The 27627-nt window shown below is 45.1% G+C and overlaps 1 protein-coding gene and 1 pseudogene across 4 annotated transcripts in view; both read left to right on the forward strand.

Moving 5' to 3' along the window:
- Window positions 1-461: 461 nt before the first annotated feature.
- Window positions 462-4282, forward strand: LOC106634971 (large ribosomal subunit protein eL31-like; annotated as a pseudogene).
- A 2771-nt stretch (window positions 4283-7053) lies between these two features.
- TMEM248 (transmembrane protein 248) overlaps window positions 7054-27627 on the forward strand; it is a 40874-nt gene continuing 20300 nt past the window's right edge. The window contains exons 1-2 of one of the 4 annotated variants that reach the window (XM_008967217.6): window positions 10750-10768; window positions 16935-17070. Coding sequence is in view for 2 of the 4 variants with exons in the window: in XM_034964195.4 (XP_034820086.1) it covers window positions 10253-10768 (516 nt within the window). In the remaining 2 variants the exon portion in view is untranslated. Of the gene's footprint in view, window positions 10769-16934; window positions 17071-19864; window positions 20141-27627 lie in introns of those variants that run through there. The other 3 variants (XM_034964195.4, XM_003814525.4, XM_055115032.1) reach the window with 3 other exon arrangements.

Consider the following 27627-nt stretch of genomic DNA (forward strand, 5'->3'; position numbering starts at 1 on the left):
TCTACAAAAAAATTAAAAAATTAGCTAGGCTTGGTGGCATGCACCGGTAGTGCCAGCTACTCAAGAGGCTGAAGTGGGAGGATCGCCTGAGCCTCTGAAGTTGAGGCTGCAGTAAGCTGTGATTGCACCTCTGTACTCCTGCCTGGGCAACAGGTGATACCCTGCCTGTAAAAACTAAAAATAATTAAAAAATAAAAACAAAGCCAAACTCAGAGTATGCATGCAGACCTGTTGGTGTCCATTTAATCTCTCTTGGAAAAATGGGTAAAGGGCCAGTATCATCTACTTGCCAGCTGTGGTCTGGACTTCCTCCCCAGGAAATACTCCCAGACCTAACTGCAAACATAACCTTTTCTGTTGGTAAACAGAGCAATGTTTAGTAAACATTTGAACTTCTGCAGGGAAAGTACTACATGGTGCTCAGCCCCTCACTTCATGGCACAAGTGCCCCAGGCCCACTCATTTTATGGACCCACATTGCTACTTTATGAGATTGAAGTAGGGCAGGTGCAGTTGCTCAAGCCTGTAATCCCAGTACTTTGGGAAGCTGAGGCAGTAGAATTGCTTGAGGTCAGGAGTTTGAGACCAGCCTGGGCAACATAGGGAGACCCCATCTCTACTAAAAAAAAAAAAAATAGCTGGATGTGGTGGCACATGCCTGTGGTCCCAGCTACTTGGGAGCCTGAGATGGGAGGATCTACTTGAATTTGGAAGGTTGAAGCTGCAGTGAGCTGTGATGGTGCTACTGCACTCCAGCCTGGGCAACAGAGCAAGACCTTGCCTCAAAAATAAATAAATAAAATGAACTAAGGGGCCAGGTGCAGTGGCTCATGCCTGTAATCCCAGTACTTTGGGAGGCCGAGGCAGGTAGATCGTTTGAGGTAAGGAGTTTGAGACCAGCCTGGCCAACATGATGAAACCTTGTCTCCACTAAAATACAAAAGTTAGCAGGATGTGGTGGTGCATGCCTGCAATCCCAACTATTCAGGAGGCTGAGCCAGGAGAATCACTTGAATCCAGGAGGCGGAGGTTGCAGTGAGCCAAGATCGCTCCACTGCACTCCAGCCTAAGTGACAGAGTGAGACTCCATCTCATAAAAAAATAAACTAGGTATTCACTTGTTGATTCTGGCCACCTTCAGACCCTGGCATAAGGCTTCTTTTGGTGAGCATTGACATGCCCTGCTTTGATTTGCCTTTTATTTTATTTATTTTATATATATTTTCAGAGACAGGGTTTTGTTCTGTTCCCCAGGCTGGAGTGCAGTGGTACGATCATAGCTCACTGCAGCCTCAACCTCCTGGACTCAAGCGATTCTCCTCCCTCAGCTCCCCAAGTACCTGGGACCACAGGCGTGTGCGACTATACCTGGCTAATTTTTTTTTTTTAATTTTGTAGAGATGGAGTCCTGCTATGTTGCCCAGGCTTGTCTCCAACTCCTGGCCTCAAGCAATCCTCCCATCTTGGTCTCTCAGAGTGCTGAGACTACAGGCATGAGCCACTGCACCTGGTCTCACTTGCCTTTTAAATTCCCATGGAGGTTTCCCAAGGGCAGTAGTCCACAAGGGGATGCATTGTATTCTCCAGTAATGTAAGAACCCACTTAAGCCACATTGCAAGTCCACTGACAAGTGTCAATCTGCAGCCAACCAATGGGTCCTTTATCTGTGTCCAGTTCATCAATTACTGCGCTGAATATAGCCCCTGGGTCAGCTTGTGTTTGCCAATCTCCTGGACTCAGGTAGCAGCTCTCCATGTTGATCTATGGCCTGTGATTCTGAAACTGTAATCTGTGGGCCAGCCAGTTGCCTGGAATCCTCTGGCAATTGGTTGAACAGAGGGGTACATATGGCAATAGTAGCAGGCAGGTCCCTGGACATCTCTAGAGTAAGTCCTAGGAGGAGAGGCTATTTGTTCCTGAATATATTTATTTTTTAAAAAATTTTTAATATATATATTTTTTGAGACAGAGTCGCACTCTGTCACCTCAGCTCGAGTGCAGTGGCATGATCTTGGCTCACTGCAACCTCTGCCTCCTGGGTTCAAGTGATTCTCATGCCTCAATCTTCTGAGTAGCTGGGATTACAGGCGTGTACCACCATGCTTACCTAACTTCTGTATTTTGTTAGAGATAGGGTTCCACCATGCTGGCCAGGCTGGTCTTAAACTCCTGACCTCAGGTGATCTTCCCGCTTTGGCCTCCCAAAGTGCTGGGATTACAGGCATGAGCCACAATACATGGCCGATGTTTGTTTGTTTATCCATTTATTTGAGACCGACTCTGTCACCCAGGTTGGAGTGCAGTGGCATGATCTCGGCTCACTGCAACCGTCGTCTCCTGGGTTCAAGCGATTATCTTGCCTCAGCCTCCCAAGTAGCTGAGATTACAGGTGCATGCCACCACACCTGGCTAATTTTTTGTATTTTTAGTAGAGACAGGGTTTCACCATGTTGGCCAGGCTGGTTTCGAACTCCTGACCTCAAGTTATCTGCCTGCCTTGGCCTCCCAAAGTGCTGGGATTACAGGCATGAGCCGCTGCACCTGGCCAATGTTTATTTATTTATTTTTTAGAGACAGGGCCTCCCTCTGTTGCCCATGCTGGAGTGCAATGAGGCAGTCATGGCTCACTGCAGCCTCAACCTCCTGCTTGCCTCAAGTGGGATCCTCCTGCCTCAGCCTCCTGAGTAGCTAGGACCACAGACATGTGCCACCACGCCTGGCTAAGTTTTTTTATTTCCTTAATTCTCTTATTTTCTTCAAGATGGGGTCTCGCTCTATTGCCCAGGCTTGTCTCAAACTCCTAGCCTCAAACGATCCTCTCATCTCAGCCTCCCAAGTTGTTGGGATTACAGGCATGAGTCATCATGCCTAGCAAGCAGCTATAGGCTTTTCCTAGAGAATCAGCTGCCATGAGTGTGGGTGGCCAACACTTCTCATGTTATTTTAGTGGTAGGATCATATTCTAATAGAATACTTTGGGCTACAATTTTCTGCAGACCTAAGAAGCTGTTCCAGCCAATCAAAGATGATCCCTTTTCTGGATGATTTTATATACTGAGGCCGAGTAAGGAATATGAGTCTCCAAAAGCCACATAGGCCCACTAGGCATTTAGCTTCTTGTTTACTCTGAGGGGTGGGGAGAGACATTGTATTCCAAGTTGTCTGCATGTGGTAGGTCATAGGTCACTGAAAGCCATGTAATTCTTCCCGAATTGCAGTCTGTGTGGGTCTTGGATTTTTGCAATTCATTAACCATCCCTAATCTGATTATGAGCTTAATAAAGTTGTTTTAGGCTGAGTGAGGTGACTCACGCTTGTAATCCCAGCACTTTGGGAGGCTGAGGTGAGAAGATCGCTTGAGCCCAGGAGTTTGATACCAGCCTGGGCAACATAGTGAGACTCCATCTCTAAATAAATAAATAAATAAATAAATATGATTGCTTTTAGCTTAACCCATAATCTCCCAGATAATCATATCATGAATATAGCATACTAGAATAATGTCCAGTTATATTAGCTCTATGTCTCACCTTACCAGCTTGTGACAGTATGCAAGAGAGTTCAAATATCTTTCAAGAGCACATGTATATTGTAGACTATCGCACATAAATGCAAATTATTATTGGCTGTCTAGCAACTGACATGGAGCAAAATTGACTAGCCAGATCAGCTGTGGAATACCAGTCACTTCACTTTCAGTTTGCTGTGTAAGTTGCATAGTCTGCACCATATTCCGGGCCTCTGAGGCTACTTGGGGTTGCTGTTTGGTTGAATCCCCTGTAGTCTACCATGAGTCTCTATGATCTGTCAGCCTCTCACACTGGCCACACCAGGGTGTCATACAGTGAGTTTGTGCATACTATTTGTATATACATTTTATTCGTAATATACCTGCATTAATATTTCATTAATGAGACCCGGCAGAATGGCTCCCGCAAAGAAGGGTGGTGAGAAGAAAAAGGGCCATTCTGCCATCAACGAGGTGGTGACCCGAGAATACACCATCAACATTCACAAGTGCATCCATGAAGTGGGCTTCAAGAAGCGTGCCCCTCGGACACTCAAAGAAATTCAGACATATGCCATGAAGGAGATGGAAACTCTAGACATGCACATTGATACCAGGCTCAACAAAGCTGTCTGGGCCAAAGGAATATCCCATACCATGTCTGTGTGTGGTTGTCCAGAAAATAGAATGAGGCTGAAGATTCACCAAATAAGCTCTATACTTTGGTTACCTATGTACCTGTTACTACTTTCAAAAATCTACAATGTGGATGAGAACTAATCGCTGATTGTCAAATACATCATATAAAGTTATAAAATTGTCAAAAAAAATTTCCTTAATTAGGAAACAATTTCTTGTTGCTCTTCAGGTCTTTTTTTTTTTTTTTTTTAAGAGACACGGTCCCACTCTGTCACTCAGGCTGGAGTACAGTGGTGCGGTCATGGTTCACTGCAGTCTCAACCTCCCTGGGCTCAGGCAGTCCTCCCTTTCAGTTCTTTTTTTTTTTTTTTTTTTTTTTTGAGACAGAGTCTCGCTCTGTCACCCCGGCTGGAGTACAATGTCACAATCTCGGCTCACTGCAACCTCCACCTCCCAGGTTCAAGCAATTCTCCTGCCTCAGCCTCCTGAGTAGCTGGGATTACAGGCATGCACCACCATGCCTGGCTAAGTTTTGTATTTTTAATAGACACGGGGTTTCACCATGTTGGTCAGGCTGGTCTCAGACTCCTGACCTCGTGATCTGCCCGCCTCAGCCTCCCAAAGTGCTGGCATTACAGCCATGAGCCACCGCGCCCAGCCTCACTTCAGCTCTTCAAGTAGCTGGGATTACAGGCGCCTGCCACCACACCCGGCTAATTTTTGTATTTTTTGTAGAGATGGGGTTTTGCCATGTTACCCAGGCTGGTCTTGAACTCCTGGCCTCAAGTGACCCTCCCTCCTCAGCCTCCCAAAGCGCGGGATTACATGCGTGAACCACTGTGCCTGGCCCAGGTCTCTGATACAGTTTCAGACGTACTACGTGAATTGGCTTGGGTAATGGTAAAGGCTCTCATTTTTGCATGTCCAGTTGGAGAAAGATGTACATGTCATTCCTTATTTCATTTTACTCAGCAGGGAAAGAAGTTTCCATTCAGACATTATTATCCATACCCTTATTAGCATTCAGGTAAAGGAGACACTGTCACAATATACATTATACATTTTTTTAAAATGACACATTCCAACTTTGAACCAGACTTTACCTTTGATCCCTATCACAGTGGCTTCCCCATACAGCCCTGAATCAATTCTGCGGCCCTTAAGCTCATTAGTAGGCCTAGGCAATACTCTCCACTGTGTTCCTGTCACGGTAAACTTGAAAGAGTTTCTTCTCAATCTTGACCATTTCCCACACATGTTTGTGAAAGGCCTCAGGAACCCCACTGGGAGCTGGATCACGAGGTTCAGTCCTTCTTGTCGATCTTCTTTCACTATTACCACATTGATTCTTTTTTTGATAAGGAATGTCACTTAATTTTTTATTTTATTATTTTTATTATTATTATTATTTTAGATGGCGTTTCACTCTATCACCCAGGCTGGAGTGCAGTGGCCTGATCTCGGCTCACTGCAACCTCCACCTCCTGGGTTCAAGCGATTCTTCTGCCTTAGCCTCCCAAGTAGCTGGGATTACAGGCGCCCGCCGCCATGTCTGGCTCATTTTTGAATTTGTAGTAGAGATAGGGTTTCACCATGTTGGCCAGGCTGGTCTCGAACTCTTGACCTCAAGTGATCCTCTGGCCTCAGCTTCCCAAATTGCTGAGATTACAGGCATGAGCCACCATGCTCTGCCTTATTTTTTAATTTTGAAACCATCTCAATGTTAAAGAAAAATTTGCAAGTATGGAACAAGGGACTACTGACTTAATAGTAAAAGTGGGGGCTGGATGCGATGGCTCACACCTGTAATCCTAGCACTTTGGGAGGCTGAGGTGGGAGGATTGCTTGAGCCTGGGAGTTTGAGACCAGCCTGGGCAACGGACAGTTTCTACAAAGCATAAAATAAAGAGATTAGCTGGAAGTGGTGGCACGCATCTGTAGTCCCAGCTACTTGGGAGGCTGAGACAGGAGGATTGCTTGAACCCGACAGGTTGAGGCTGCACTGAGCTATGATTGTGCCACTGCACTCCAACCTGGGCAACAGAACAAGACCCTGTCTCAAAATGAATAAATAAAAAAACCAAACAAACGTGGGTATTTTGGCATTCAATGCTGTAGGTTCATTGGAAGAATTTTCTTTCTGAAACTTCTCTAAGCCTCAGAACTGTATATGCTAAGGAGTTTGAGGAGACTTCACGGTGGGAACCCCAGATTCCTAGAAAATTATCTCAAAGTTTTGTAGGCTCTTTGTCAATTTCCTTCTTTTTCATGCCATTTAAAAATTAACTGTCTAAGGATTTCCACATGATTAGAGCCTATATTTTTATCCCTTTTCTTGTTTTGGTTTTATTTCTTTTGTAAAGCCTTAACCTTAAAAAAAAAGTTTGTTTAGATCTAATTAACATACATACAATTAACTCAATTAAAAGTGTACACTTCAGTGGTTTTTAGTTTAATCACAGAATTGTGCAACCATCATCATAATTTTTTTTTTCTTGAGACAGAGTCTTGCTCTGTCGCCCAGGCTGGAGTGCAATGGCACGATCTTGGCTCACTGCAATATCCGCCTCCCAGGTTCAAGTGATTCTCGTGCCTCAGTCTCTCGAGTAACTGGGATTACAGGCAGGCACCACAACACCTGGCTATTTTTTGTATTTTTAACACAGATGGAATTTCACAATGTTGGCCAGGCTGGTGTCAAATTCTTGACCTCAAGTGATCCACCAGCCTCAGCCTCGCAAAGTAGTGGGATTACAGGCATGAGCCACTGCGCACTGCCTGTTTTTGAATATTTTCATCACTCCCAAAAGAAACTCCCTGGCTATTACCACCTCCCAATTGCCTCTCACCCACCCTAGGCAACCCACCCACCAATCTGCTTTCTGTTCCATAAATGTGTCTATTCTGGACATTTCATAGACACGCAATCATCCAATACAGGGCCTTTTGTGACTGGCTTCTTTCACTTGGCATAATGTGTTCAACATTCATCTATGCTGTAGTATGCATTATTTCTTCATTCGTTTTCATGGCTGAATACCATTCTGCTTGTGAATTTGCTACATTTTGTTTTTCCATTAATCAGTTGATGAACATTTGAGTTGCTTCCACTTTTTGGCTATTATGATGCTGCTATAAACACTCCTGTACAACTTTTTGTTTGGAATTTTTGTTTGCAATTCTCTTGGATCTCCAGGAGTGGAATTGTGAGGTCAAATGGTAACTTTTTTTTTTTTTGGCGACAAGGTCTGGCTCTGTCGCCCAGGCTGAAGTGCAGTGGCGTGATCTCAGCTCACTGCAACCTCTGCTTCCTGGGTTCAAGCCACTCATCTCAGCCTCCCAAGTAGCTGGGATTACAGGCACCGGCCACCAAACCCGGTTAATTTTTTGTATTTTTAGTAGAGACGGGGTTTCGCCATGTTGGCAAGGCTGGTCTCAAACTCCTGACCTCAAGTGATCCACCCACCTTGGGCTCCCAAAGTGCTGGGATTAAAGGCGTGAGCCACCACATGTGGCCAGTAACTTTTTATTTTTTTAAATAAAGCCATATGTCTTAGAACTTGTTCATTTATTTATGAGATGGGGTTCGCTATGTTTTCCAGAATGGTTGTTTTTTTTTTTCAGACAGTCTCACTCTGTTGCCCAGGCTGGAGGGCAGTGGTGCAATCTCGGCTCACTGCAACCTCTGCCTCCCAGGTTCAAGTGATTCTCCTGCCTCAGCCTCCTGAGTAGCTGGGATTACAGGTGCCCACCACCATGCCCAGCTAATTTTTTTATTTTTATTTTTTAGTAGAGACAGGGTTTTACCATGTTGGCCAGGCTGGTCTTGAACTCCTGGGCTCAAGCGATCCTCCTGCCTCAGCCTCCCACTGTTGGGATTACAGGCGTGAGCCAACACACCTGGCTTCAAATGATAACTCTATGTTTAACTTTTTGAGAAATTGCCAGATTGTTGCTTAAAAGTGGCTGCACCATGTAATCTTTTTTTAAAAAAAGAATTTTACAATCCAGCTGGACATGGTAGCTCACACGTATAATCCCAGCTCTTTGGGAAGCTGAGTAAGGAGGATTGCTTAAGGCCAGAAGCTCAAAACCAGCTTGGGCAACACAGTGAGACCTTGTCTCTATTTAAAAAGGTTTCTTTTTTTTTTTTTTTTTTTTTTTACTGGACTCGGGCTCACACCTGTAATCCCAACAGTTTGGGAGGCCAAGGTGGGCAGATCACTTGAGGCCAGGAGTTCATGACCAGCCTGACCAACATGGCAAAACACCTTCTCTACTAAAAATACAAAAATTAGCGGGGCGTGGTGGCATGCGCCTGTAATCCCAGCTACTCAGGAGGCTGAGGCAGGAGAATCGCTTGAACCCGGGAGGCAGAGGTTGCAGTGAGCCAAGATCGTGCCACTGCACTCCAGCCTGGGCGACAGAGCGAGACTCCATCTCAAAACAAAAACAAAAATTTTTTTGAAATCCCATACAAGGCAGCTAGGATAAAAGATTTGAGGTTGCCTTTTTTACATTCTCCTACGGTCTCAATCACTAAGTCATATATGGTGCCATTGGTGGTGGGGCTCCTTTAATTACATTATTAGTCCTAGCCTGGTAAGGGACATCTCATTAGGAAGTTTGGTTCCATCGTTATATACACAATTCAATACTGTCTGCACTTGCAGATAATGTCACACCCATTACAACAAGGAAGATAATTCAAATGGTGCAAGATAACAAAAGAGGGCAAGAATCATGGAAATAAGAGGGTATTCAGTGAAGGAACTGAGCCATTGTGTTGATCATTACAGGCTTCACCTGATAAACTTTTGTTAAAGATGGCTGGGTGCGGTGGCTCATGCCTGTAATCCCAGCACTTTGGGAGGTGGAAGTGAGCGGATCACTTGAGCCCAGGAGTTTGAGACCAGCCTGAGCAATTTGGGGGAAACCCCATTTCTGTGAAAAATATGAAAATTAGCTGGGCACGATGGTGCACATCTGTGGTCCCAGCTACTCAGGAGGCTGAGACAGGAGGATCACTTCAGCTTGGGAGGCCGAGTCTGCAGTGAGCCATGATCATGCGACTGCACTCCAGCTTGGGTGACAGAGCAAGACCTTGTCTCAAAAGCAAGAACAACAAAACTTTATTACCTTTAAAGCACCCTGTACTCCTCCCCCATCCCATTCCCCTAACACTTAACATGAAGTTTATACATCTTTTTCTCATGCTTCATGTCAATTCAAACAATTATGTATGCATCTCTAAACAATATGTTATGAACTTGCCTGTTTTGAATTTTACATAATGGAAATATGTAGCAGTGTATCATTTTGTGATTTGGTCCCTGCCAATATAGTCTGCAATTGACTACCATAATTGTGTGAGCTGTATTAAATAATTTTCACTGGTCTTTTGTACCCGATTAAACACGAAGATGGGCCAGGCATGGCAGCTCACACCTGTAATCCCAGATCCTCCCGAGGTGGGAGGATCACTTGGGTCCAGTAGTTCGAGACCAGCTTGAGTAACATAGGGAGACCCTGTCTCTACAAAAACAAACCAAACCATGAATATATCAAAGTTGGTTTTTACATTTGACTGTATGGACATCTGCTTTTTCTCCCCAATTTTTAGTGAGTCATACTGCTGCTATAAACATTAGTGTTGCTATGAGCATTATTTTGTCTAGGTGCAACTGTTTCTCCAGGGTAATATATTCTCAAGAGAGGATGTGTATATCTTTAAGTGTACTGCATAATGCCAAATTACTTTGCAAAGTGATTGTACAAAATTATACTTTAAAAATTTTCATTTTCATTTTATTTTATTTATAAATAGAGACAGAGACTCCCTATGTTACCCAGGCTGGTCTGGAACTCCAGGACTCAAGCGATCCTCCTGCCTTGGCCTCCCAAAGTGCTGGGATTACAGGCCTGAGCCACCGCGCCTGGTCCAAAATTACATGTTTATCAGCAGTGATTAATATACAAGCACATCAACAGACACACGCACAGCACACACATGAGCATGCACACGTGTGCGCACTCCCTACACATCTACGCATGCACACACCCATACCATCACACACCACACACGCGCACACAGATGCACATACATGCACTCACTGCACACACCGTTGTACACGATGCACACTACAAGCCACATACACGCACTACGCACACACGCACACGCACAACACCAGACCGGCACACAGACCCATAAACGTCCATCATGCACTCCACGCACGTCCGCATGCACGCTACCCGTCCTGGAAGCGTGGTCTCCGCCGCCTGCCTCTGACGAAGCTTGTCCCGGCCGCGCCACCGTCGGACGCCCGGGGTCGGAGGTCACGGCGGCGTTGGAGGTGGCGTGGTTTGTTTTTGTTTTTTTTTTCACCCGGAAACCGCGGTTGCCGGAGCCCGAACTGAGGCGGCGGCGGGAGCCCGGTTGGCGTCTGGTCTTCGCGTCGGCCCCGCGGAGCCGGACGCTGCCCCCGGCGCGGGGAGAAGATGGTGCCGAGCGGCCCCGGGCCCGCCACGCGCCGCCACGAGTGAGCCCAGCGCGACCGCGGGCGTCCGCCGAGCAGCTGGCCCGGCTGGGCCCGGGGCGCGCAGCTGCCCGCCGGGGCGGGGTGAGCCGGGGCTGGAGGGCGGGCCGGGGTCGGGCCCAGTCGGGGTTGCCCGGGGGGCCGGGAGCGGGGAGCGTGCTGGTCGGGAGCGGCTCCTCCGCCGGCTTTTTTCACCGCTTCTCAGGGTGCAGACCCCGCCCCAACTGCTGGCGGGGGTCGCCCAGCATCGGCCGACCTCGGCCTGGTCCCCCCACACTGGGGTTTGCCCACTCGCGTCCCCCGAGCCAGGGTTCCCTGCCGGCCTTGGAGATGGCGGGACTTCCCACGTCTGGAGCCGAGGCCTGGATAATTCGGATTTGGCACGGGAAACATCTTGGTCGTTTGCCATTTTTCGACTTTGGGGAGTGTTTGCGTTTCTTCTCCGTTTGGCAGTGAAACACATCTCAGAAAGGTGGGAGGGAGAGACTCACGTACGTCCACAAAGTTAAATGGCATAGTGGTGTTCCCTGTGTCAAGCTTGGTAAATATCCGGAATGGGGTGGATTCTTTCTTCATGTTTTTAATAAAATGAGGAGTGATCGCAAGGTAATCTAGAGGCATGTAGTTTCAGTTCCCTTGATGGGGACCATCAGAAATAAAACCAGGCTTGTTGTGCTGTTTTGAGTCGTTTGAACGCCGTACCCATTGGACAGCTGGTGAGGAGGCCTTTGTGGAAGAATCTGATGTCTGAGTTTAGTTCTCAACTAGCAGGTGACAGCCCTCACTGGCTGATGAATGGTGAGCTTCTCTGAAGCCTGCTTTGTAAAGATTGTGGCTTCCCCCTGAACTGCTTCTTTCCTGCCTCAAAGGTGAGCCGCTACGGGAGGGAATGGGAAGAAAAACTCCGAGACTGCTGATGAATATGTGATAAAGTGGTTTGTCTCGATAGCACCGTCAGCTTGGGTCAGCTTAGGGTCTCAGCATGTGTATCTCATTTGTAGATGAGTGTTCCATCAGCGCTTGACCGATAAGGGTGTCCATCTACTTCCTCTTTTCATCTAGGGATTCTGACAGGAAATAGACCTGTCGCGCACCTAAGGTATACTTAGGTGTGCATTGACCCTAAGTGCATTTACTCTCTAGGATTAAGGATTTGGAGTTTCAACTTGTAGTGAAGATTCTGGGAGAATTCCTGTGGCCTGAATCAGGTGGACTGGAATCACTGCTAGCACCGGAGTCTCAATGCTAAAATCACCAAAGGCTGGTTAACTGGCACCTTCTCCGTTTAGGCTCTAGCTGCATCTGTTGCAAGGAGGAAAGGTAGATCTAAGTGCAAATATATATATATGTTTTTGAGACAGAGTCTCACTCTTGTCGCCCAGGCTGGAGTGCAGTGGTGCGATCTCTGCTCACTGCAACCTCTGCCTCCCAGGTCCAAGCAATCCTCCTGCCTCAGCCTCCCTAGTAGCTGGGATTACAGGTGCCCGCCACCATGCCCAGCTAATTTTTGTATTTTTAGTAGAGACAAGGTTTCACCATGTTGGCCAGGCTGGTCTTGAACTCCTGACCTCAGGTGATCCATCCTCCTCGGCCTCCCAAAGTTCTGGAATTATAGGCGTGAACCACCCGCACCTGGCATAAGTGCGAATATATTAATAGTTTCTGCCTGTAAGGAATGTACTTAGAGGAAGCAATAGGCTAGAAAATGTGGCAGGACTGAATTGCCATAGTGGTATACCAGCTGTTCAGGATTTTGTTATGGTTAGGATCAGAAACTAACTTTTTTTTTTTTTTCTTGAGGCGGAGTCTTGCTCTGTTGCCCAGGCTGGAGTGCTGTGGCGCGAAGTTAGCTCACTGCAACCTCTGCCTCTCAGGTTCAAGCGATTTTTCTGCCTCAGCCGCCTGAGTAGCTGGGATTACAGTCGCCTGCCACCACGCCTGGCTAATTTTTGTATTTTTGGTAGAGACGAGGTTTCATGTTGTTGGCCAGGCCTTGAACTCCTGACCTCAGGTGATCTGCCCACCTTGGCCTCCCAAAGTGCTGGAATTATAGGTGTGAGCCACCTTGCTCAGCCCGAAACTCGTGAAGTACACTTTGAGGTGGACCTAGAAAGATCAAGAGGATTTGGGCCATTCAGAATTAGCTGGGAAATGAAAAAACTAGGGCCAGTTGGTGGACAAGCACCCAGGCTAGGTAGCTGGACAATCAGTGCCTAGAAATATTGGCAGAGGCAGCTAGTTAAGGGTTAAATGCTTTTCTAAGAAAGATAAGCATAAGCTACCCAGTCTAGTTTCTCGTAGATTTCTGGGTTTTTTTGTTTTTGTTTTCTTTGAGATGGAGTCTCGCTCTGTTGCCCAGGTTGGAGTGCAGTGACGCAGTCGGCAACCTCTGCCTTCTGGGTTCAAGCGATTCCTCAGCCTCCTGAGTAGCTGGGACTACAGGTGCATGCTGCCACACCCAGCTAATTTGTGTATTTTTAATGGAGACAGGGTTTCACCATGTTGGCCAGGCTGGTCTCAAACCCTTGACGTCAAGTGATCCACCTGCCTCAGCCTCCCAATGTGCTGGGATTACAGGCGTGAGCCACCAGGCCCGGCCTTTGGTTTCTAAAGAATTGTTTTCATTTAATGGGTTTGTCTTGTTCTGTAAGAGGCTGTTGGCATAAAACAATGCTTAACTTATTTTATTAAGGACAATGAAAAAGATGCTGATTGTCATTCCTGTCTGGTATTGACAATCAGGAAATTAAATTTGATGTCTGTGAGTTGTTCCAGTGCCTGTGTTCAGTTTGCAGGAGCACAGCTCTAGTGTGGTCTCTGCAGCTCTGGCTACAGCCAAAGGATAAATGGCAAGCCCTTCAGTCCTCTCCAGAGGGTTTTTAGTGAAATCTGGTCCACGTCACAGAGATGGTGTGTTTCCCTTGCCCAGTACTGAAGAACCTTTGAAGCCATTCACACAGGATGCCATGTAATTGCTCTAGATGATATGACTGATCTCAGGACCTCACTGGCCTCAGCCTTAGCCCTTATTTTATTTTATTTTATTTTATATATATATTTTGAGACAGAGTCTTGCTCTGTCGTCCAGGCTAGAGTACAGTGGCGCGATCTCAGCTCACTGCAACCTCCGCCTTCCGGGTTCAAGCTGGGATTACAGATGCCCGCCACCATGCCTGGCTAATTTTTCTATTTTTAGTAGAGACAGGGTTTCATCATGTTGGTCAGGCTGGTCTCAAACTCCTGACCTCAGGTGGTCCGCCCACTGCGGCCTCCCAAAGTGCTGGGATTACAGGCATGAGCCACCACACCTGGCCTTATTTTTATTTATTTATTTATTTGAGATGGAGTCTCACCTTGTTGTCTGGGCTGGAGTGTAGTGGCATGACCTTGGTCACTGCAACCTTCGCCGCCCAGTTTCAAACGATTCTTCTGGCTCAGCCTCCCGTGTAGCTGGGACACCACCCCGCCTGGCTAATTTTTTTGTATTTTAGTAGAGATGGGGTTTCGCCATGTTGGTCAGGCTGGTTTTGAACTCCTGACCTCGTGATCCGCCCGCCTTGGCCTCTCAAAGTACTGGGATTACAGGCGTGAGCCACCAGCCCCGGCCCTATTTTTTAATTAAAAAAAATAATTATTATGGGACAGAGTTTTGCTCTGTTGTCCTGGCTGGAGTGCTGTGGGTGATCATGGCTCACTGCACCCTCCTCCTCCTGGGCTCAAGTCATACTCCTGCCTCAGTCTCCTGAGTGGCTGGGAGCACAGATGTACACCACCACACCTGGCTAATTTTTTGATTTTTTGTAGAGGCAAGGTCTCACTTTGTTGCTCAGGCTGGTCTCGAACTCCTGGGCACAAGTGATCCTCCCGTCTTGGCCTCCCAAAATGCTAGCATTAAAGGTGTGAGCCACCCAAAAATAACTGTATTAACTATATTTACCACACTGTGCAATATAACTCAAAAAAGAAAAAATATATTCCTTTTCTCTAACGGACTTTGTACCCTTTGACCATCATCTCCCTGTTCCCCACCCCCTGCTTCTGTAAACATAGTTCTGCTCTCTGCTGCAATGAGTTCCATTGTCTTCTAGATTCCACATATAAGTGGAATCCTATATTGTGCTTCTATGCCTGGCTTATTTCTCTTAGTATAACGTTCATCGCTTCTGTCCATGTTGTGGCAAATAGTGCTGCAGTGAACAGACATCTCTTTGACAATCTGATTTCAATTTGGGGTAGTATATATTCAGCAGTGGGATTGCTGGATCATGAAGTAATTCTACTTGTAGTTTTTTCTTTTTTCTTTTCTTTTTTTTGGAGACAGAGTCTCGCTCTGTTGCCCGGGTTCAAGCGATTCTCCTGCCTCAGCCTCCCGAGTAGCTGAGATTACAGGTGCACGCCACCACGCCCAGCTAATTTTCTGTATTTTTAGTAGAGATAGGGTTTCTCCATGTTGGTCAGGCTGGTCTTGAACTCCTGACCTCATAATCCACCCGCCTCAGCCTCCCAAAGTGCTGGGATTACAGACGTGAGCCACCATGCCCGGCCTATTTTTAGTTTTTAAAGGAATTTCTGTGCTGTTTTCCATCATGGCTGTACTAATTTACATTCCCACAGTACATGACGGCTCCCTTAGCTCCACATTCTCACCAGCATTTGTTTTTCTTTGATAAAAGTCATCCTGACAGGCGCGAGATGATATCTCATTGTGATTTTAATTTGCACTTCTCTAGTGATTGTGATATGTTGGCCAACTATATCTGTTGGCCATTTGTCGGTCTCTTGAGAAACATCTGTTAGTGTCCCTTGCCCATTTTTTAATCCCTAGGGATTTGGAGAAGCTACTTGCAAACCATATGTCTGAAAAGGGGTTAATATCCAAAATATATACAAAGCTCAAACAACTCAGTAGCAAGAAAACAAAAAATCCAATTGAAAAATGGGCAGCCAGGCACCGTGGCTTACGCCTGTAATGCCAGCACTTTGGGAGGCCAAGGCTGGTGGATTGCTTGAGGTCAGGAGTTCGAGACTAACCTGGCCAACATGGTGAAACCCTGTCTCTACTAAAAGTACAAGAATTAGCTGGGCGTGGTGGCACATGGTTGTAAGCATGCTTACAAGCTATTCAGCTACTCAGGAGGCTGAAGCAGGAGAATCACTTGAACCTGGGATGTGGAGGTTGCGGTGAGCCGGGATCGCACCACTGCAGTCCAGCCTGGGTGACAGAGCAAGACTCCATCTGAAACAAAAAAAAAAAAAAAAAAAGAAAAGAAAGAAAAATGGACAAAGAACCTTGGCCTTTCTTTAAAATGAAAAAACAGAAAGGAGGAAAGATAGAGGTTTTAGCAAATTGAATTTTCATTTAGATTGATTTCGAACATGGAAATCCTTAAGTTAACTTTCTCATGTACGAATCAAATACATTTGACAAGAGGTCTGTAGTGTTTTTTCTGCGTGTGATTACATACTTGAGTGTGATCCTGGGGAGTACATGACACAGCCTTCGAAACACTGCCGTTTGGACTTTTGTGTTGTTTGGTTACAAGTGCTGTTTTTCAAGCATGTCCCAGTCTTACACACTGAGTTTGGTTACAGAAAGGTTTCATACTGAACTATTAGCTTTTGTTTGATCTTGGCATCCCTCATGACTTGTTTTCTTAAAAATTAAGCCCCAGATTATTAAATTTTAATATGGGAGTACTTTTAATTTTGGTGTTTAAGATGGTTGGCAATTATTTAAAAAACTAAAGAACAAAGATAAATTATTTTCCATCTCGAGACTGTAGTGAATTTTTTTAAGAAGCGGGGGGAATGTTGAACGTTACCATGGTTTTATATCATGATTTTGAAAGTGGAACGATGCATTCATTAACAACCGTAAGTGAGGAGAAATAAACGGGAAGTCTGAGTTTTGGAAGTAAGTCTGGTTCCAGACATGTAATTATGTCAGCCTACATTCCTTTCCTTTTGTCTTTATGAGACTACTGATGTTGCCTAAACTACACGTTTAGCAACTAAAACTATGCTTTCTCTTGTAATTTCTTATTTGATCTTTTTTTTTTTTTTGAGACAAGGTTTCTCCCTGTCACCGAGGCTGGAGTGCAGTGGCGTGACCATGGCCGTGGCTCACAGTAGCCTTGAACTCTTGGACTCAACTGATCCTCCTGCCTTGCCCTCCCAATTAGCTGGGACTATAGGTGAAACCATGCCCAGCTAATTTTTTTTAATTTGGGTTTTTTTTTTTTTTTTTTAGGGACGGGGTCTCACTGTGTTGTCCAGGCTGGTCTCGAACTCCTGTGCTCAAGTGATCCTCTGACCTTGGCCTCCCAAAGTGTTGGGATTACAGGCATGAACCACCACGCCCAGTCTCTCTTTGGTTCCTTTTAAACGTGAGTTATTGTGAAAGTTATTGTTCTGCACTGTGAATTGTATCACATTAAGAAACAAGACACTATTGGCAGAAGACTGTGCCAGTCTTTGCTTCATACTCTTAACTGATGAATGAGTGCTGAGATGGGAGGAATCCTGCTAAAGAAATGGAAAATAGGCTGAGCACGGTAGCTCACACCTGTAATCCCAGCACTTTGGGAAGCCAAGGCAGGTGGATCACCTGAGGTCAGGAATTCAAGACCAGCCTGACCAGCATGGTGAAACCCTGTCTCTACTAAAAATACAAAAATTAGCTAGGCCTGCTGGTGGGCGCCTGTAATCCCATCTAGTCAGGAGGCTGAAGCAGGAGAATCACTCGAACCCAGGAAGCAGAGGTTGCAGTGAGCTGAGATTGTGCCATTGCACTCCAGCCTGGGTGATGAGAGTGAAACTCAGTCTTGAAAAAAAAAAAAGGAAACTAAGTTAAACACTTTAAACTTCAAAAAAGTTGATCTCTTACTTGTGTCTTTGTTAAAATCAATGACTAAAATGCACTTTGTATATCTATGGCATGTGAGGTTTTTTTTTTCACTTTGGCATTTGACTTGAAACTGTCTTATCAACCTTGGCATTGTGATTGATGGCATGGCTTTTGGGGTCAGATGAATTAAGTCAGAATCCATTTCTGCCATTTATTTGCAGCGTGACCTAGTACAAATTACTTAAGCTCATTTGCTTCAGTTTTCTCATCTGTAAAGTGGGAATAGTAGTATCTACCTAGCAGTGTTGCAAGGATTAAAAAATATGTTAAGCGCTTGGCACGGTGCCTGGGAATGGCATGTTCTAAGTGGTAGCTGTTAAGAATGCTCTCTTCTCACTCCTTCGTCCTTGTCACCTGGTTTTTGCCTCTATCACCCTAGTGAAAGGGGTTTTGCTTACATCACTATTGATGTCTTGATTGCAAAATTACATGGATGCTTTTCTGCCTTTTCTCATTTGATGGGATTGACTCTTCAAAAAAAAATTTTTTTTTCCTTTTTATTTTCATTTTTTGAGATAGGGTTTAACTCTGTCTCCCAGGCTAGAGTGCAGTGGTGCCATCACAGCTCACTGTAGCCTCAAACTCCTGGGTTCCGGTGATCCCTCCACCTCAGCCTCCCAAGTAGCTGGGACTACAGGTGTGCACCACCTTTGTAGACACAGGGTCTTCTTGTGTTTCCCAGGCTGGTCTCAAATTCCTGGGCTCAAGTGATCGGCTGGCCTCAGCCTCCCAGAGTGCTAGAATTATGGGCAGGAGCCATTGTGCCCTGCCAGATTGACTTCTTTATGCAAACCTATATCATTTATTGGACCGAAGTAGAACTTAATGGTTAATGCATGGGCTCTGGAGGCCAACTGGATTTGAATCCAGGTTCACTTCCCGTGTAATCATGGTCACATTAGCTGACTTCTATATGCCTTAATTTCCGTATCTGTAAAATAGAGATGTTTTAGGGATCATACACAATAGGTGCAAAACTCTTAGAGCAGTGCCTCTCTCAAAAAGTAGGCAATGACGGTAGATGTTATTATTGTTAAGCACCTTCCTGGTGTCAGGCACTGTCCAAGGTAGGAGGAATGCAGAAACAATATCATGGAAATGAGAGACAAATTTTTTTTTTTTTTTTTTTTTTTTGATACAGACTCTTGCTCTGGTGCCCAGGCTGGAGTTCAGTGGCTTGATTTTGGCTCACTGCAACCTCCGCCTCCCGGGTTCAAGCGATTCTCCTGTCTCAGCTTCCTGAGTAGCTGGCATCATAGGCGTGCACCGCCATGCCCAGCTAATTTTTGTATTTTTATTAGAGATGGGGTTTCATGTTGGCCAGGATGCTCTCAAACTCCTGGCCTCAGGTGATCCACCCGCCTCGGCCTCCCAAAATGCTGGAATTACATCTGTGAGCACCCGGCTCAGACAACAATTTAATTTGGCTGAGGGTGCAGGGAGGCAGTGTCAGTGGGGATGGAGTGAGAGCTGCCCTTGAGAGACACTTAAAATGTGGAAACGATAGGACTTGGTAACTGGTTGTAGGAGAGCCAGAGTGTCAAGGATGACTGGCAGGAGCTGGGCGCAGTGGCTCACGTCTGTAATCCCAGCATTTGGGAGGCTGACGCGGGAGGATCGCTTGAGCCCAGGAGTTTGAGACCAGCCTGGGCAATGTGGCAAAATCCCATCTCTACAAAAAATACAAAAATTAGCCAGGAGTGGTAGCATGCACTTGTAGTCCCAGCTACTTGGGAGGCCGAGGTGGGAGGATCGCTTGCGCCCAGGAAGTCAAGGCGGCTGCCATGCTCATACCACTGCACTCTAGCCTGGGCACCAGAGCCAGACCCTGTCTCAAAAAAAAGAATGACTGGCAGGGATCACTAGGTAAATGATGGTGTTTTTCCTTATGGGAAGGAGCCAGTTTGGTGCCTTGGGATAAGTTTTGGCCTTGATGGCCTTTGGGTCATCTAAGGAGATAGCTCCAGTAGGTGACTGTTTGGATCTGGAGGTGAGTAGGTACATAAAATGGGATTAAGGCATGAATGAGCGTGTCCCCCTTGAGCAGAGGCCCCAGCTGGAACTTGGGAACACCAGCTTTTGAAGGATCCTGAGAAGGAAGGGGTGGCCAGATGAATGTTAAGAAAACCCGGAGTGGAAGCTGGGAGAGGATCCACCCCACTTCTGTGTCAGATGCTGCAGCAACATTAGTTAGGGACTGGAGCTCCAGCTTTGGACTTAGCAGCCCAGAGATTACTGGAGACCTTGAAGTTCTCCTGTGTCTTCGTTGCTTCTCACTTGTCTCTCTGAAGGTTCATTCTGCCTGCACTGCTTTGCGGTGGGGCAGGAAGATGGTTTCTGCGCAGTGCTTGGGGCAGCTGGGTGCTGGAGCTTGCACAGGGTTTCTTTGATACCAGTAAGTGTCTTCAGCTCTAAGTGTTGGATAATCTGGCATCACATCGATGACTGTTGTTTACTAGGCTCAGGGTTTGTAACCCCGGCCTTAAAGCTCTTTGAGGGTCTCAGACATCACAGGATATTTGAAAAATGCTACTTTCTGCTACATGAAGGTGAGTTTCTGTCATTCTGTCTTAGCACAAGTCCGATGTATTTCCTTTGGTTGGCGTAGAGAGCAGGCTTGCTTCTCCCATCCTCTCTTCCTCAACTTTCAGAAACTTCCCATTTAACCTAAGGTAGAAAATCTCATTTAAGATGAATGGTGGGCCTGGTGTGGTGGTTTGTGCCTGGAATCCCAGCACTTTGGGAGGCTGAGGCAGGTGGATCACTTGAAGTCAGGAGTTTGAGACCAGCCTGGCCAACATGGTGAAACCCCATCTCTACTAAAAATATCAAAATTAGCTGGACGTGGTGACATGCACCTGTAGTCTCAGCTATTCGGGAGGCTGAGGCGGGTGGATCACTTGAAGTCAGGAGTTTGAGACCAGCCTGGCCAACATGGTGAAACCCCATCTCTACTAAAAATATCAAAATTAGCCGGACGTGGTGATGTGCACCTGTAGTCTCAGCTATTTGGGAGGCTGAGGTAGGAGAATCGCTTGAACCTGGGAGGCAGAGGTTGAGCAGAGATCACACTGCTGCATGCCAGCCTGGGTGACAGTGTGAGATAATATCTCAAAAAAAAAAAAACAGTTTAAAACTACAATAAAGTTAATTTAAAACTTGGACAAGTAGCCATGTGTACATATGCGGGCTTTGGAGAAAGGGAGAAACTGAAAGGCTTCCTGTGTCTGTGGCATAATGAATGTTAACTTACTTTTTTTCTGATAAAATGTTATTAAGTTGCAAAATTACATTTTTTTTTCCACCATGTTGGCCAGGCTGGAGTGCAGTGGCATGATCATAGCTCACTATAGCTTTGACCTCCTGGGCTGAGCCAGTCCTCCCACCTCAGACTCCCAAGTAGCTGGGCCATTGGTGTACACCACCATGCTTAGCTAATTTATTAAAAAATTGTTTTTTGTAGAGACGGGGTCTTGTTGTGTTGGCCAGGCTGGTTTCTAACTCCTGGCCTCAAGCAATCCTTCCATCTCAGCCTCCCAAAGTGCTGGGATTACGGGTGTGAGTTATTGTGCCCGACCAGGAGGCCTTCCTCCCTTTTTTTTTTTTTTTTTTTTGAGGCAGAGTCTCGCTCTGTTACCCAGGCTGGAGTGCAGTGGTGCTGTCTTGGCTCACTGCAAGCTCCGTCTCCTGGATTCATGCCATTCTCCTGCCTCAGCCTCCCAAGTAGCTGGGACTACAGGCGCCCGCCACCACACCTGGCTAGTTTTTTGTACTTTTAGTAGAGACGGGGTTTCACCATGTTAGTCAGGATAGTCTGGATCTCCTGACCTCGTGATCCACCCACCTTGGCCTCCCAAAGTGCTGGGATTATAGGCATGAGCCATTGCACCCATCCGGCCTTCCTCCTTTACTAGCTGCTTTCCTCCCCTTATATTAGGTTGGTACAAAAGTAATCGTGGTTTTTGCCATTATGTATTGGTGAAAACTGCGATTCCTTTTGCACCAACACAATTAACTGTGTTTTTGTTAACTCATGTAATAAAAAGTAAGCATCTCCTCCCACACCTCTGTCCCTTTCACCTGAACTAGTAGTGTTTTGAAAGTTTATAACACAGTCTTTTTCTGGCCACCCTTAAGGAACTTGCGTTCTTGCAACCTGTGGGTTGCTTGAAATATTATCAGGGTAACCTGGATATTGCCTCTTGCTTACGTAAAGCGCCATCTGTTGTTTACCTGTTGCCTCAGTTTCTCCATCCCTGTTCTTACCTCGCCAGTTGGAGGATTGTGCAGAGCACAGTTTTCCCTGAGAACTTTTTTTTTTTTTTGAGATGGAGTCTTAGTCTGACACCCAGGCTGGAGTGTAGTGGCGTGATCTCGGCTCACTGCAACCTCTGCCTCCCAGGTTCAAGCAATTCTCCTGTCTCAGCCTCCCAATAGCTGGGATTACAGGCGCACGCTGCCACTCCCAGCTAATTTTTTGTATTTTTAGTAGAGATGGGGTTTCACCATGTTGCCCAGGCTAGTCTCGAACTCCTGAGCTCAGGCAGTCCACCCGCCTCAGCCTCCCAAAGTGCTAGGATTACAGGCATGAGCCACCGCGCCTGGCAGATTTTATTTTTTTATGGCAACTGTATGTGATATTTTAAGATCCTGTGGGTGTTTTGTTTGTTTGTTTTGAGACAGAGTCTCACTCCATCACCCAGGCTGGAGTGTAGTGGCACGATCTTAGCTCAATTCAACCTCCCAGGTTCAAGGAATTTGTGCCTCAGCCTCCTGAGTAGGTGGGACTACAACCACGCGCCACCACACCCGGCTCATTTTTTGTGTTTTTAGTAGAGACAGGGTTTCACCATGTTGCCCTGGCTGGTCTCGAACTCCTGACCTCAGGTGATCACCCCGCTTCGACCTCCCAAAGTGCTGGGATTACAGGCGTGAGCCACTGTGCCTAGCTCCCGCTTTATTTTGGTGGTTGTGGGGGATAAGATCTCACTCTGTTGCTCAGGCTAGAGTGCAGTGGCGTAATCAATCATAGCTCACTGCTGCCTCAAACTCCCAGGCTCAAGCCATCCTCCCGCCTCAGCCCCCCACGTAGCTGGGACTATGGACGTGTGCCACCACGCCCAGATCTTGTGTTTTTGATAGGTACAATACTGGGGAGAAATCCTGCTTTATTCAGTTGTCCCCTGCTATTGTTGGATATGTAGTTTTCCATTTTTTAACAATTGCAAACACTCCAAAAATAATTCTGAGTAGTTAAATCTTTGGAGCAATGGGTGTTTCCTTAGGTTTAGTTCTTAGAAGTAGAATGTTGGAGATAAAATATGCCAGATTTTAACACTATTGATATGTATAGCCAAGTTGGTTTCCAGAAAGTTTATAACACAGCTGTTTCCACGCCCCTTTTTAAGGAACTTGTGTTCTTGTAACTTGTGGGTTGCTAGAGATATCTTTGGGATAATCTTGGTATTGCCTTTTGCTTGCTTACAGTGCCGTCTGATGTTTAGCGTCTTCACTGAGTTAGTCTCAGAGATCTAAGGTACTGTGCTGATAGATTTTCATCACATGTTCTCACGTGCTTGTGAATTTGCCTTTTGGCCGTGTTCAGTGTACCCTAAATCCCTGAACTTTTCAGAGAGGCAGCTTCCCAGCAGTGGTCATTTCTTTCTTCATCTTGGTCAATACCAGGATGCCCTAATTGGAGTTGGAATGAATTTAGCGGGAGGGGTCAAATAGTGTGCTTTCTTTTATCTCTTTTTCTTTTTTTTTTTTTCCTAAACAGAACTTAATTTATTCATTAATTAAACTAACATTTGCCACTGTGACGCTTACAGAAATTTTCTTGTAACTCTTTGCAGAGGGGATACATTTATTTAGTCTTCATTAATTTCCTATTTGAAAACGCTTGTGAATGGTAGAAAGGAATTTTAAGTTTGTAAAATGTTTGGAATCTTAATAGTTTTATTCAAACATTCTTTTATTATTATTATTATTTTATTATTATTTTGAGATGGACTTTTGCTCTTGTTGCCCAGGCTGGAGTGCAGTGGCACGAAGTCAGCTCACTGCAACCTCTGCCTCCTGGGTTCAAGTGATTCTCCTGCCTCAGACTTCTGAGTAGCTGGGATTACAGGCACACGCCGCCACGCCCAGCTAATTTTTGTATTTTTAGTAGAAATGGGGTTTCATCATGTCAGTCAGGCAGATCTCAAACTCCTGACCTCAGGTGATCCACCCGCTTTGGCCTCCCAAAGTGCTGGGATTACAGGCGTGAACCACTGCGCCCAGTCCATTCTTTCGCTTTTTTAGTGACTATAATTGTCCTGTGCTGGAAGTTTCCCTAAATTAAATTGGCTTATGTTGACAATATTTGCCATTTTGTGGGTATTTCTGTTGATATAATTGTTTAAATTCTGGTGTGATGTACTTTTAATGACTATTAGTTTTCCTTGAAGTGAATTCTAATTCAGATTTTTATACTGTTTTTCTGAATGTTTCATAATTGTAGTTCCAAGTGGTAAGTGGGTCCTATTCATTTTTATATAAGGCTAAGGTTTTGGGCCAGGTGTGGTGGTTCACACCTATAATCCCAACACTGTGGGAGGCCAGGGCGGGCATATCACTTGAGGACAGGAGTTCAAGACCAGTCTGGTCAACATGGTGAAACCCTGTCTCTACTTAAAAAAAGACAAAAATTAGCCAGGCATGTTGGCATGCACCTGTAATCTCAGCTACTCAGAAGGCTGAGGCAGGAGAATCACTTGAACCCAGGAGGCGGAGGTTGCAGTGAGCTGAGATTGTGCCCCTGCACTCCAACCTGGGCGACAAAGTGAGACTCTTGTGTCCAAAAAAACAAACAAACAAAAAAATAAGTTTTTGTTCTTGCTCAATAAATTGAACTCTGATTTACTGTTGACATTTTTATTTATGAATCCTATTAATCTTAACCTAACTAGTGTTGTTTCCAGATTATTATTGTTATTATTATTTTTGAGATGGAGTCTTGCTCTGTCACCCAGGCTGGAGTGCAGTGGCGCAATCTCAGCTCACTGCAACCTCCACCTCCTGGGTTCCAGCAGCTCTCCTGCCTCAGCCTCCCAAGTAGCTGGGATTACAGGTGCTTGCCATCACACCTGTCTAACGTTTGTATTTTTAGTAGAGACAGGGTTTCACCATGTTAGCCAGGCTAGCCTCAAACTCCTGACCTCAGGTGATCCACCCACCTTGGCCTCCCAAAGTGTTGGGATTACAGGCGTGAGCCACTGCGTCTGGCCCCATTTACTTTAAATCATCTCTAGATTACAGTACCTAATGCAATGCAAGTACTATGTAAATAGTTTTTATACTTTTTTGAAACGGAGTCTTACTTTGTTGTGCAGGCTGGAGTGCAGAGGCACGACGTTGGCTCACTACAACCTCTGCTTCCCAGGTTCAAGGGATTCTCATGCCTCAGCCTCATGAGTAACTGGGATTATAGATGCACACCATCGTGCCCAGCTAATTTTTATTTTTTTTTAGTAGAGATGGAGTTTCACCATGTTGGCCAGGCTGGTCTCGAACTCCTAGCTTCAAGTGATCCACCTGCCTTGGCCTCCCAAAGTGCTGGGATTACAGGCATGAGCCACCATGCCTGACCTCTTGATTTCTTTTTTAGATTGCTCTCTATTGGCACATAGAAATGCTACTGATTTTTGTAGGTTGTTTTTGTGTCCTGCAACTTTACTGAAAATTGGTCTATCAGTTCTAGTTTTTTGATGGAGTATTTAGATTTATCCAAATATAAGATCATACCATCTGCAAACAAGGATAATTTATCTTATTCCTTTCCAGTTTGGATGCCCTTTATTTCTTGTCTGATTGCTGTATCTAGGACTTCTAGTACTCTGTTGAATTACGGTGGTGAAAGTGGGCATCCTTGTCATGTTCCAGATCTTAGAGGAAATGCTTTCAGTTTTTCCCCATTCAGTGTGATACTAGTTGTGGGCCTGTTGTATATGGCTTTCATTGTGTGAGGTATGATCCTTCTAAGCCCAGTTTTTTTGAGGGTTTGTATCATGAAGAGATATTTAATTTTATCAAATGCTTTTTCAGCATCAGTTGAATGGATCATATGGTTTTTGTCCTTTATTCTGCTGATATGATGTATCGCTTTGATTTATCTGCATATGTTGAACCATCCTTGCTTCTAAGGGATAAATCCCACTTGGTCATGATGAATGATCTTTTTAATGTTTTGTTGAATTCAGTTTGCCAGTATGTTTTGGAGGAGATTTGCAACAGTCTTCATCAGGGATATCTGCCTGTAGTTTTCCTTTTTTTTTTTTTTTGATGTATCTTTGGTTTTGGTATCAGGGTGTTCCTGGACTCCTAGCATGAGTTTGGAGGTACTCCCTCTTCTTCTGCTTTTTGAGATAGTTTACGTAGGATTGGTATTAGTTCTTCTTTTAGTGTTCGGTAGAATTCAGCAGTGAAGCCATCAGGTCTTGGTAGGTTGTGTGTGTATAGGAATTCATCCATTTCTTCTAGGTTTTCCAGCCGGTGTGCAGTTGCTCGTGGTAGCCTGTAATGATCCTTTGAAGTCCTGTGATGTTGGTTTAATGTCTCCTTTTTCATGTCTGATACTATTTCTTTGAATCTTGTCTCTCTTTTTTCTGACTTCATCTGGTTCAAAACACCAACTCTTTGTTTCATTGATCTTTTATATTTTTTTGTTTCAAATTTATTTATTTCTGCTCTGATCTTTATTATTTCTTCTAATTTTGTGTTTGGTTTGCTCTTGTTTTTCTAATTCTTTAAGATGCATTGCATGTTGCTTTTTTGATGTTTTTCTACTTTTTTATGTAGGTGCTTATAGCTATAAACTTTCCTGTTAGTATTGCTTTCACTGGATCCCATAGGTTTTGGTATGTTGTGTTTTCATTTTCATTTGTTTCAAGACACTTTTTAATTTCCTTCTTAATTTCTTGATTGACCCACTGGCCATCCAGGAGCATGTTATTTAATTTCCATGTGTTTGTATAGTTTCCAGAATTCCTCTTGTAACTGCTTTCTAGTTTTATTCCATTGTGGTCAGAGAAGATACTTGATATAATTTTGTATTTTTTTTAATGTTTTAAGACTTGTTCTGCGGCCTAACATGTGGTCTATTTTTGGGAATGATCCATGTGATCTGTTAGGTCCATTTGGTCTGTAGTGCAGATTAAGTCATTTCTTTCTTGGTTTTCTGTCTAGATCTGTCCAATGCTGAAAGTAGAGTGTTGAAGTCTCCAGCTATGATTGTACTGGGGTCTGTCTGTCTTTCCCTTTAGTTCTAATATTTGCTTTATGTATCTTGGTGCTCCAGTGTTGGGTACATATATATTTATAATTGTTACATCATCTTGCTGAATTGACCGTTTGACCTTCTTTGTCTCTTTTTATAGTTCTTGTCTTGAAATCTATTTAGTCTGATTAAATATAGCTACTTCTGCTCTGCGCTTTTTTGGTTTCCATTTGCATGGAATATCTTTTTCCATTTCTTTATTTTCTTTTTTTGAGACGGAGTTTTGCTCTTGTTGCCCAGGCTGGAGTGCAATGGCGTGACCTTGGCTCACCACAACCTCTGCCTCCCAGGTTCAAGTGATCCTCCTGCCTCAGTCTCCCGAGTAGCTGGGATTATAGGCATGCACCACCACACCTGGCTAATTTTTTGTATTTTTAGTAGAGTCAGGGTTTCTCTACTAAAGAAACTGACTGTTGGTCAGGCTGGTCTCGAACTCCTGACCTCAGGTGATCTGCCCACCTCAGCCTCCCAAAATGCTGAGATTACAGGTGTGAGCCACCGCGCCCGGTTATTTCTTTATTTCCATTTGATGTGTGTCTTTATAGGTAAGGTGTGTTTCTTGTAGGCAACACATCGTTGGATCTGGCTTTTTTATTCATTCAGCCACTGTGTCTTTTGATTGGAGAGTTTAGTCCATTTACATTCAGTGTTGTTACTGATAAGTAAGGATTTACTCCTGCCATTTTGTTAGTTGTTTTTTGGTTGTTTTGTGGTCTT

Source organism: Pan paniscus, chromosome 6, assembly GCF_029289425.2.
Source record: "Pan paniscus chromosome 6, NHGRI_mPanPan1-v2.0_pri, whole genome shotgun sequence".
Classification (NCBI taxonomy): domain Eukaryota; kingdom Metazoa; phylum Chordata; class Mammalia; order Primates; family Hominidae; genus Pan; species Pan paniscus.